Source organism: Juglans microcarpa x Juglans regia, chromosome 1S (genome assembly GCF_004785595.1).
Source record: "Juglans microcarpa x Juglans regia isolate MS1-56 chromosome 1S, Jm3101_v1.0, whole genome shotgun sequence".
Taxonomy (NCBI): Eukaryota; Viridiplantae; Streptophyta; class Magnoliopsida; order Fagales; family Juglandaceae; genus Juglans; species Juglans microcarpa x Juglans regia.
In genome coordinates this window covers 4,694,775-4,707,347 of record NC_054595.1, presented here as the reverse complement: position 1 = coordinate 4,707,347, position 12,573 = coordinate 4,694,775, and the positions used below count along the sequence as shown (strand labels likewise).

Sequence of the window (12,573 nt, the reverse complement as noted above, 5' to 3'; positions counted from 1 at the left end):
AAATAAAAACATTAGAACACCAATAAATCCAAGAAATTAAAAAATAAAAAATAAAAAATAAAAAAAAAAGAGTAAAAAATCTTGAGAATCTCAGCAAAGTAAAACCTAAAAGGGCAAACCCCACTTTTTTTTTTGGGGAATATTTTACTATATCAAGAAGAAATATAATGAAAAATACTATTTATCATCATTTCATTCTGATGTAATATCAAATGATTGACAAATACAATCGTCTTGGCATTATGAAAATTGCATGCTATACCATGTGAAGGATATAGATTTATTGTGTTACATACAAAGGGATCAAAATATCATGAAATGAGGAGTTGTATATTCTATACAAACAGGATTAAGATATTTTGTGTCAGCAAACTATCGGATCCAACATAAACAAGAAAAGAGAAAGTAGGAAAATTTTACGTTTCTTTCCGTGAGTATAAACAATATGTATAACAACCAAAGGAAAACAAGAAAATATTTCATTGTTGTTGCAGCCATTCCTGTATGGCAGAACGAAGAGCGTGGTTTGGGACAAGGTTGCAGTGTTCAAGCTTCAGATTTGTCATTGGTGAAGTATCACGCCCGCTGTCCAGCCATCCTCTCAAAGCTTCTGCTTCATATGTAAAACCATCTGCCGCCACATGAGGATCTTGCATGACTTCCTGCAAGTTTGGGAATAGCATAGCAATTTAAATGATGACAACAAAATCCAGTGAAGGATTGTGTAGTAATAGTTTCCCAGAAACATTTCAGATCCGAGCTATTTTCATCGATGCAGTGATCACTACAGTCCAAGGTAATATTCATTTCACCAAAAAAAAAGCAAGTCTTAAGTTATATTTTTGATAAGTCTTAAGTTATATTAAAAAAAAAACAATAGACACTGAGGAACTTACATTGAAAATGGGGCAAAGAAAATATGTAGGTGGTTGGCAACGCTCCTCAGAACCAAATCGGAATAAAGATGAGCCGCCGCATGAAGCTCTCATTGGTTCAAGTACCCTCCAGACATCTGACGATAGGTCTGGCCGGTTCTTTCGGTTCATCTCACAACACCTCAATGCTAAATGAGCCAACTGTTCAGCCTGTACAAATGGCCAATCCCCAGCCAAAGGATCCAAGAGGGCTTTCAACTTTCCAGAATCTAATGCATATTGCACTTCTTTTGTTATCCCCAAGGCTGGCCTTCCAGTCAACAACCGTAGTAATATAATCCCAAAGGAATAAACATCTGACTTTGGAGTAAGCTCTCCTGTGGAAAGGAACTCAGGATCCATATACACAAAAGTACCTTTTGGGTCAGTTCTCCAAACCTCTGTTGAATTCATGTCTGAATTTCGATCATGGGATAATAACCGACAGATACCAAAGTCACTTAGTTTGCTAACAAAGTTGGCATCAAGGAGAACATTGGCGGGTTTCAAATCGCCATGTATTATGCTGTTTGGTTCACAGGAATGAAGAAAGATAAGGGCAGAGCACAACTCTGCAGCAACGCGTATTCGAATTTGCCATGATAATGGGGCACTATTGTCCTTGCAGCTGAGTCGATCTTCAAGGCTTCCATTTGGGAGGTACTCATAGATAAGGGCCCATGCTTCTTGGCAGGCTCCAATGAGTGTAACTATATTGGGATGCCTCAACTTACTCAATACATCAACCTAACACATCAAAGTGAGAAACTGAAGTCATACACTGCCAAACTTGTGAACAAATTAAGTTCCGTTACTAATGAGCAGATACACACTTTTTTTCCAGTATCCTTTCTGAAATTGTGGAAGGAATAACTATAACGGAGTATGGTCAAAAGAAAAGGAAAAAAAAAAATATATTGAATAAGAATGAAAAATTTAGGTCACCCATAGGGCAAACAAACTTTTAAGCAGTACTCATATGAAAATTTAGGTCCACCAGTTCTTTAGATTCTCCATATAGCCTCACGTTTTATAAATATAAATGTGAAAGCAATTGAACCGATTGTTATAAGATCATTTAATGTTGCATCAAAGTACTTAAGAGTTTGATCTATGACTAAAAGATAGTACATGTTCAAGTATACATAATCAAGTTATCAAGATACTCTGACATAGCTAAACAAACAAGAGTGAACAATTGAGAAAAGATGAAGGATTAGAGAAACCATAGCCAATTAAGACCTATACCACTTAATTACAAATATCATAAAATATAATAAAGGGCAACAGACCACCATAACATGCTTTCATAAAAACTGGGTCAATTCTGCTCGAGCACAATGGAATGATAACACCTCCTTTATAAAAAATTAATATTTTCTAAGCTGAGGCATTGATCCTGTGCAAAATGTAGGAAGTAAGTTTAAAATGAAATTAATAAACCGGACCAATTGGGTCCTAGTATCATTCGTAACAATAACCTTGTGAATGACAATTACACTTGTAAAGCTTTAAATTTCAACTCTTTATACAATAAACCATAGCAATTAGCCCAATATTTATGACTCAAGTATATGATTCAACTTATCTCCAGCTAAATATACAAAGTTCGAATCATCTCACCTCCTGTTGAAATTCCGATGGGCCTTGCAAGCTATGAGAGTTCAGCATTTTTACAGCCACCTGGGTGTGACGCAGTACACCTTTATGAATGGTCCCATATCCCCCCTCTCCAATCATCAGGACTGGATCAAAGTTTCGAGTAGCTTCATCAAGCTCTGAGAAACAGAACTCAGAGAAAAACTGATGCATGCATTTGCTAGAGGTCTCTCCTTGTCTCTTCCTCAACTCCTCGGCTTCTTTAAGTGCATAGTCACGCTCTGTCTGCAACTCACCTTGTTCTTTTTTAAAATTTTGCAAGAGGTCCACTGCAGCGATAATCTTCCGCTCCAACTCCTTTACCATCTGTTCAGATGTTGCAATTTGCATCTCCAGTGATGATTTCTGATCTAAGGCAATCTGAAGTTCCTCCATCACTTTTTCATGCTGGTTTTTCATCTTTATGAATTCTTCTTTTTCTTTTGCTAGTGCTTCCTCGATTTCTTTCCTCTGCTTCAACTCCTCAACATATAAGCTTTCTGATGCTTTAGCCTGTAAATGCATAATTGGAAAGTTGCATTGGATAATGAGAATTTTTTTTTTTTTTAAGAGATAAATTTTATTGATGTATTGGATAATGAGAATTTTAAGTTTACACTCTCAGATATTCCATATAAGCAACTTAATGCAATCGAAGATGATGCTACCCACTCTGAATAGTCAAAAGCATTGCTCTAGATAGTGTAATAGATTCTCCAACTCTTAGATGGACCATCATGAAAGTATCAAAACTAGATCTAAACAACTTTTACAGCAAGAAGTAATGTTATGAGGGAAGAATGTCCATCCACTCGGTCCACAAAAACCGTTCTCCATCTTGTTATCCCGAAAATGGTTACAATACATGATATTCAAGTAGAGGGTGTGTAGCATGTAGACAAGACCACTACATAGGATGTAAATATCACCTTTATTTGACTTACTAATTTCTATATTGGATGCTGCAACATATTGGATTATCAGAGATATTCAGATAGGAAAAGAAAGAGAACATGATATAACTGAAAACGCAAGGACTGGATGTGATACGGCCATAGTATAGTGGGCTATGCCCATGATGTAGGTAGTTTATGCCCATCTTTCTTATTAACATTAATTATAATACACACTTAAAGGACTTGCATAGAAAATACAGCGGATCTACAAACTTATTGTAGCCTGTAGTAATGAATAAAACCACATAATCCATGGTATTATACAAACTGTGGCCAGCAGTATTCCCAGGTCATTATAGCTTAGATAATTTTTGATTTTTTTTTTTCTAATTCACATGAACAAAATGATCTCCATAATGGAGAGCAAGAATGAATTAACAAGAATATATTAAAATATTACCCTGCGTATGGCATCAATGGCATTTTTTTCAGCTTTCCCACGATTGACAGTCTCTTGAAATGCTTCTTGCTTCGCATTTATGGCCTCTGCCATGGCCCTTTCAAGGTGGTTATAGAAAGTATCATCTATACTTCCATCCTGTAAAAGAGTCCAGTCCTTAAAAATACTTATATACATTTTGGTCAATGATGTATTCAATTGACGAAAGAGCGACATGTTATGATTCTCAAAAAATGCTTGTCATCATCCTTTTAACCACCATTTACTATATGTTGTCATACTTATCTATCAATTATTTACTACCATATCAGTGGATGATCAGAGGATGATGGTAAAAAGGATGATGAATAGATGATTCTCACAATTCCAAACTCACAATTCACAACTCAAATCATGGACATACTCCATAAAATATACATGTATATCTCTTAAAAAGTTGAGCACATACCAGTACACTGGGAGGAGAGGAGAGACGAAAATCCTCTTTAGATTGAGGAACTGCACTTAAATCTAATCCAGACTCACTTTCCTCAGTTTCTTGACATGGAACCAGAGTCATGTCAGTAGAAGAGCTTGTTGAGTGACCAGATCCCAGCGAAGAACTTCTTCCAGACAACACATACATTTCACTCGTATGCGGACTTGAGAAACCTTCAGTATTAGCAGGGAAAGATTTTTTTTTTTCGCTAGCTCCATATTTCTCAATATCGGCAGACCTTACTCTTCGCAATAGATCTTGAGCTGGATTAGTAAGATTTACTTGTGTATTATGCCCTGTTGTGGCCGATCGTAATCGTAAGTGGTTTAGTTGTCCAGTCTCAATGTTTGGACTTGCTTGCGGCAATGAAGAGACAACCTCCATATCAGCTCCATGTAAACTAGCTTCCCTGTTTGGGTATGGCATTTGTATTAGTAATGTTGGAAAGAAGGTTAGATGGAGTTGAGTTTACTTGCATAGACAACATCATCAAAATCAAGTGATAATCAAAATCTTAGAGCCAATGGAAAGCATTCATAGCAGTTTAAAGTACACAATCTTCCTGATAAAAAACTGAGCAAGCATTTCCTAGCCATAAATATAACCCATAGATTTTAACGCTTGAAAGCTTCTCCACTGGGAATACATTTTTTTGTATATTTACATATTTTTCTCAAAATATCAGCACACACTGGTGTTGCAAATGTAATAATGAAGGCATTGATCCAACCTTGTGTGGATCAGGTTCCCCTTGCAGACAAACTGAATGTGACAGGACAGAGGCGCTTGTTGGCATACATAGATAGCTTTCTTAGACTTCAGGTCCATCATTTTCCTGCAATTTTTAAACAGCAAGGTAAACAATCTAAGAATATAGGTGAATATACAAGTTTCAGTTCAGAAGATCCTTGGTTGGGATTGACTTCTGACTTGCTGACTTGTTTTATATGGACTACACCAGTACCATCAGAGGAAATGGTGAATTCAAACCGCATGATACTCTTTTAGCTTCCTTTACAAAAAAAAAAAAAAAAAAAAAAAAGTTTCTAGAAATTAAGATGCATCTTGTACACTTGATTTCACATATTAAAAACAAGAACAATAGTTTTAAACTAATAGTAGGTCTACCAATCAAAACCAACCCTCTTAAAGAAGGATATCCAGAGTGGTATGCAAACTTCTTTACCATACAATTATAGACTTCTGTTTCTCAATTATTTATTACCATTTTAGTCTGAATAGGCTACCCAAATACTCTTTTCAGTCTTCCTATGGTGCCCAATGTTTCTTTCAATTCAGCTCACAGCTAATACAATTAGGACCAATTAACCATCTGTATATGGTGAATGAACAAAAATATCTAGTACATAAAGCATCCACAAGAATCACACAGTTGCTTTGATATCTTGTGAGATTCCCAGTGGATGTCTCTACAATGAACAACATAATTAGGCACATGAAAAGTTCCATGACGAGCTTGACTGCATCTCTACAGTGTGGTTTTTACCTTGAATAGTGCTTGTCTGCAGCTGCTCCCATGACGAGCTTCCTGATTCCATGCTGGGAGATGAGTTCCACAATTCCCTTCTCAATGCTATCCATTTCGGTATGTAGTTTCTCAGCCCGTACCTATATCAAAACTCAGCAATGCCAAAACATATCGATTACAAGAAAGAAAGAAAAGGATCCCCTTGACGTAAGACCACCACTCCTGCTGTTAAAAAGATTCGGGAACTATAGGATAATTCCAACTTCATATTCAGTCCATAACATTTAGCTTCACAATTTTTGTACTCGGTTCATGATAGAACATAATGAAGTTGTCTGTTATATAAGAAAACAAATTTTTAAAAGGCATAACAATTGAAAGCAAAAAAATCATAACAATTAAACAGAAAGACAAGGCAGGTCCAATACCCCCATTCGACGACAGATAAGAAGATACTCAGCCAGGATCTTCTGCATATTTTGTCTCTCGAATTCCCTGTATGCCCTGACTTCCTGTTCCTTCATTGAGCTTGCTGGAAATTTTGTTCCCACTAAATATCAAGAATAAAGGTCAAAATATAATGTTTCCGATAACTTAAACACTTGGCAATATGCTGGTAATTCCAAGACAAAATCATTACCGAAATCTCATCAAACTAGGTAGTAAATGAATATAAATTCTTCAGCAGTTTCAGTCTCCAGAATATGAGTTTAAAATTGCAGCCAATTCAATAATACTGAGATTGAACATTTTTTTTCCTGAAATTTGAATCCAATTTCCAATAAATTATTATTATGATCAACTTTCTTGTCCAAATTTCCAGCCAATATAAGTTCAAGGGACGATTCTAAATCCACCCCCCCTTCTCTCTCTCAGTGAAATAATTACAAGTACCTGAAAATTCTAATAAACCATTCCTCAGAAGGCAAACCATGCACGTGACTGTGTGTGGCATGTGAATATGCATATGTATTTTGCAGGCAGACTTACTCATGGGTATCATTTGTGCAGGCTGATGTACATGAATGATGCAAACCTTCTTGCCCCCCGAGTTCTGTAATGTCCATATCACTGTTGATTTGCTCTCCTTCACATCTTTTGACACAGCTACATATATTATATCCTCAATCATGCGTGCCATCGATTCCCTTGCATTCTCTCGCCTGCTTCCCATAGATCCTGAAACCCCAATATCAAGCACTCTTAAGGAATCGGCCCTTTGTGTGAGTGCCGGTACAGAACTCAACACCGCCATGATTATAATTACTGGATAACTCAATCCTGGAGACCCCAAACCATTGTATTTTACTACCAATAACCGAACTCTTTCGCCTCTACAACTCACCTTCAAGTAGGAAACTTTATCTCCAAATCTCACACAACCTAACCTTCCCCCCCTCCAAAAGACAGTCCTCTCCAATTATAGGGCTTGCCAATAAAAATCCCAAACTACCCAATTCAATTTTCTCCCTCCATACCCAATCAAGCCTCTGCTACCACTTTATAAGAGCCTCTCTCTCTGGAAAAAAAAAAAAAAAAAAACCAAAACTTCACTCAACCCAATACAACATTCTCTCCCCCGAATTCAAACCCATAAAACTCCTCTCTAAAAACTTTCATTATCCTCCTCAACTTAGGGACACAACAATAAGAACCTACACAGCCCAATTCATCTTTCCCCCTCTACAACAAACAAGCCAAGTTCTATATCATACTTGTAAGATAAATCTCACCTAAATAAAATCAACAACCTCCCCTTAAAACCCCCCTCTATCTTCGGGCATCAAGACCCTGTCCTTTTAATGGAGATCTTCCGAGGAGACAAGTGAGCCTAGGATTCAGAGGAAAAATGAAATCTTTGGAAAGCGCAGTTGAAAGAGGGCTAGTGGGGTTGGTATTTGAGGTCTATACATACGGTTTGGAGCAAAAGGGATTGCTTGTCTGGAGCTCCAGTGGTTGCACCATAACAACAGCCAGACTCGCACAGACTACACAATCAATAGATAAATAAATGAAAAAAAGAACCTTATGAAGCTACAAAAACAATCAAGTTGGGCTAATTTTGCGTGGTCTACTTTTTCGCTCTAGAGCCACTCTACTTCTTTCTACGGACCTTTTTACACTTTTCTTCTTTTTCTTAAAAGATAAACCATGTTTCTTGGTTTGCTTCGATTTCTTTGAGAAGAAGATTCTAAGAAACGAGAAAGCGGGGTCCAACAGGCAGAACTAGGAAATGATAATTGTAAATTTGTAAGAGAGAGAAACTAACGTGGGGTGGACTCAACGTGCTTACCCTGAGCTCACTTCCAATGAGACATGATTATCACTATCAGAAATCTTCAAGTCAACAAAAGAATTTTTTTTCCATTTTCCGAGGCTCGGGCACAAGTGAATCAGTTTATTTAACAGCTCGTTTAAATTTAAATCGAATTTAATTTTTAAAAAAAATTATTTATAAAAATAGATATCTACCCAATTAATAAATTATACATACTCGATAAAATTTGACTCAATTAGACTAAGACTAATTAAGACCTACTCGTTTATGTTCAAATTAACTGATTAGCTCGACTCGATTAAAGATCATTCATATATTAATAAAAATATACATACACATATGTATACTTATATTATATATATATTAGTTAATAATATAAGCATATAACTTTTATAATTAAATATATAATATATAACTTAATTATTTATGTCTATATATTATGTCTATAATATATAACCTAATTACTTATAATTTATACAATAATTAGTCGATAAGATTTAATAATGTCATATACTAGTATGTGTGAACTATATATGAAATAGATATATGTTATCATATTATGTGTATGTATTAATAATTTATCTAGGCATATAATATATTGTTATTATAGATAAATATCAACTAGTTGGATATTAATTATTTATAAATTTTTAAAATCTTATAATTCAATATAGATTTTACTTGTTATATGTACAAATTCAATATTTTATTTTTTATTTTTTTATTTATCTAATTTATTAATTATTAAATCTTATTAAAAAATAAAAAAATAAACAATTCGAGCTGACCTCGAGTTCGAGTTGAAAATTTAGCTTACCAAGTCAGGTTCGAATAAAGAATAAATAAAAATCTCGAGCTCGACCTTAAATATTTTGAGTTAAGCCGAACTCAACAAACCAAAGACCGATTCAGTTTAGCTCGATTACAGCCCTATCTAAGGCAATGTAGTTTTATGACAATTTCTCTCCAAATTGAGTCAGATGAAGTTAAAATATTGATACATGCCATTTATATCTTGTTTGGATACTAATATGAGATGAGATAAGCTGTGAATAATAGTGAAATTGTTAGTGAATAGTAGTAAAATTATTTAAGTTGAGATGTTTTATGAGATTTTGAAAAAGAAGAGAGAATAAGTTAAATAAAAATATTATTTTTTAATATTATTTTTGTTTTGAAATTTAAAAAAAATTGAATTATTTTTGTATTTTGTTTGGAAGTTTGGAAAAATAATAATGATTATATGAAAAATTTGAAAATTTGAAATTGAAAATAGAAAAGTGTTTATATTTATATTTTATAGTGTCTGAATATAAAGATGAGATGAAATGAAAGGTGTTTACTATCTAAACTAGGCCTCAAGCGTGTAATAAGCTTATCTTTTTCTTTTTTTTTTGACTGTAAGCTTATCTTTTTTTTTTAATCAAAAAATCCATCATCTTTCATATATCAGTAAAATAGTCATTAAACTCTTATCCTGTAACACAATAGAAAAAAGCCCTTCAGGGCCATCCTCCATCCGGACCAACTCCTCACTAGACATAATAGCAAATTGTGCAAGAAAGTGAGCTACTGTATTTTCTTCTCTATATGTGTGTTTAAGTATCTAATTTGGATGTGTACAAAGAATTTCTTTAATATCTTCTATAATCTGTCCATGCCATTCCAAACATTTCTCTCTATTATTTACAGCTTTAATCACCTCCAATGAATCACCCTCGAGTACTACCTTCTGCATATTAAGCTTTGCACATAAGCAAGGACCCTCCATAAAGTAGTAGCTTCAGCCATCACAACAGATTGGATGCAATCTTTTGGCAGGCATAGAGAAACCTGTACATTCTCTTCCTTATCTCTAACCACCACTTCAGCTCCTATCTTTCTCCGGTTTGCCTTGAAAGTAGCATCCAAATTTACCTTTACAAAGCCTTTTCTTGGAGCTTCCCATCTAACCATCTTAGCAAGGATACGCGTCAAATTTTTAAGTTAAGGCCGTTAAAAATCATGTGCTTGTCATATATTTAATAAAAACTTATCATATGTATAACTAGATTAGAGCCAACCCAGTTTAGAAAAAGCTCTATCAACAGATTTATTTGTTTATTAAGCATTTCTCATTAACAGCACTGGTATTTGTAAGTATGTAAGCATTCAATGCTCTTTTTGAAAAAAATAAATAAATATAAGATCTATATAAAAAAAGTAAGTAAAGAGAATGCGCATAACTTACACACCTTAAGATTGTATGCATTACTCTTTTCGTAATATTTCTTTTCTTTTTTTTTTTTTCTAAGCTCGCAATATTTATTTTCTACTGCTAGGTGAAAATGCTATGGCCGTTGGATCGTGAAGACAAGGCAATGGACTTCTTAACAATCATTTCAAGACAAAATGCAATAACTATAATCACCCGGGCCCATGGTCATGAAACTACAACTTCACTCCCGGATTGTATAAAATCTGTCACTTTGTGCAACTCCCTCTTAGCAGGAAAGGGCATGAAACATTTATTTGTTTTTAAGATTGAATTCTTTTTCTTTTTATGTAGTGCTGCATTAGTTAAGAAGTAGTGTTTGTCGAAGTCTCCCTACCCTTTAATTATGTATTTCTATATCCCTTAATTATAATATATCGAAGTTGCTAGGGAAAAAAAAGATATGGCCGCAATAGTTGATTATTCAACGGTTATGTTTGTGGTCAATTCCATCCGATTAATAATTGTGATGAAATTTCGGGAAACTTTACTAACACATATACACTTTTCCATCGTTAAATTGTCAAATATTTTTAATAGAAGATCTATATTAAAAACCCACTTGTTTTTTAGCCGAGTTTTTTCACTGCATAATAGTGATCATTACTGTGTTAAGACACAAACTCCAAAAGCAAACCATAAAATGAGATTTGGTGTTTGAAAAAAAAAAAAAATTATATTTATCATCTCTACACATCACACACCATACATAATTTTTTATATATTTTTTTTTTCTTATCAAATATATTGTATGTGGATTATGAGTAAAAAAAACCCAATTAGTTTAGAAATAATAAAATAAAAATATGTGTGGTGTGTGGTGTGTGAGGATGATAAGTAGTTAAGCTCCAATTATAATAATTAGATAAAAAAGTTAAAAATTTGAAATTAAAAAGTGTTTGTGTTTGTAATATTTAAATATTGATATGAAATGAAATGAGATAGAAATATCTCTATCTAAATCGAGAGGGCCTCGTTTGTTTTTACAAACCATTTCATTTCTTTTTATCTAATTATTACAACTTTTCTAAACTTCTACATAAAATATAATAAATAATTTAATTTATTCAAATCTCAAAATAAAAATAATATTAAAAAATAATATTTTAATAATATTTTATTCAACTTTCAACTTTTATCTCATCTCATCTACGTAAACAAATGAGACCGAGCTACATCTTCTTCAAAAAAAAAAAAAAAACTTTAAATTGAAATCAAAATTCAACATATAAAATTAGGGAGTGGGGATTTTTCCAAAAATATTCCAATTGGAGCAAGAAAGGAAGAGGAAACTAGAGAATTGATCCAAGATCCAAACATATTGGCAAACTGAGATCAGCAATATTTGAATAGCTAAGGTTGTATACAGGTCCTATATAGTACTTGATGCTCTGAAATGACCTGTCATGGCGTGTAATTTGATGGAGAAATCCACTGCTTCCTCATCCGATCCTCTAAATTCTCAGCTAAGATCAAAAGACAGTTTTGAGGACACATATCCAATACACACAATGGTACCTGTACACCGCGTGCATGGAGCTCAAGCATTCATAATGTACGTACGAGTAGATAAGTTGGATCTAAAAGATTTGACATTATAGGGTAATGTTGTATATAATCTTAAAATGTATAATCAGCGTATATTTATTTGAAAAAAAAAAGAATTATTAATAAAAAATAAGTTTCTATATGAATTTCATATTTATTCAGGCGTGCATTTTTCCAACCTAGCTTATAGAGGAGAAAAAAGAACAAAAAAGAAAAAAAAAAGTAAGAGTTTATATATATATATATATATATATATATATATATATTATAAAATATACATGGAATAATTATGATGAGTTTGTTGTAAGAGTTCATTGCGAATTTATATTATTTATTTATTTTGTTGAGAACGTGTGGTCTTTGTTTAGAGATATAATTTATATATGCACCGCACTAATTAAGGCATCGTTTGGATTGAGATATGAAATGAGATAATTTGCGAATAATAGTGAGATTTATGAGTTGAGATAATTTTTTAAAATTTTGTATGTTTGGAATGGAAGTGATATGAGGTAGTTTTAAATTGTTGGAGAGGAGATAGATGTGGGTCCCACAGATGATTGCATAATATTTGTAATGATTTTGTTTTATTTATAACTATATTTATTTGTTGGAAAA

At 33.5% G+C, this 12,573-nt stretch overlaps 1 protein-coding gene across 1 annotated transcript; it reads right to left on the bottom strand.

Annotated features, from left to right (window-relative positions):
• Nucleotides 1–309: 309 nt before the first annotated feature.
• LOC121245913 (U-box domain-containing protein 33-like) lies at nucleotides 310–8,132 on the bottom strand. Its single transcript, XM_041143825.1, has 9 exons — nucleotides 6,866–8,132; nucleotides 6,304–6,425; nucleotides 5,894–6,015; nucleotides 5,117–5,221; nucleotides 4,357–4,795; nucleotides 3,909–4,046; nucleotides 2,538–3,065; nucleotides 897–1,661; nucleotides 310–662 (listed from the first exon to the last, which is right to left on the bottom strand). Exons 1-9 carry the CDS (start codon nucleotides 7,128–7,130, stop codon nucleotides 480–482), a joined length of 2,667 nt encoding a protein of 888 aa, XP_040999759.1. The 5' UTR covers nucleotides 7,131–8,132; the 3' UTR covers nucleotides 310–479.
• Nucleotides 8,133–12,573: the final 4,441 nt, after the last annotated feature.

Coding starts and splice junctions, on each gene's coding strand:
- LOC121245913 (XM_041143825.1), bottom strand. CDS start 7,130: ATGGCGGTGTTGAGTTCTGTACCGGCACTCACACAAAGGGCCGATTCC. Junction 5,222..5,893: donor GCAGACAAGCACTATTCAAG/GTAAAAACCACA, acceptor TAAAAATTGCAG/GAAAATGATGGACCTGAAGT. Junction 4,047..4,356: donor CCTCTCCTCCCAGTGTACTG/GTATGTGCTCAA, acceptor ACTCTTTTACAG/GATGGAAGTATAGATGATAC.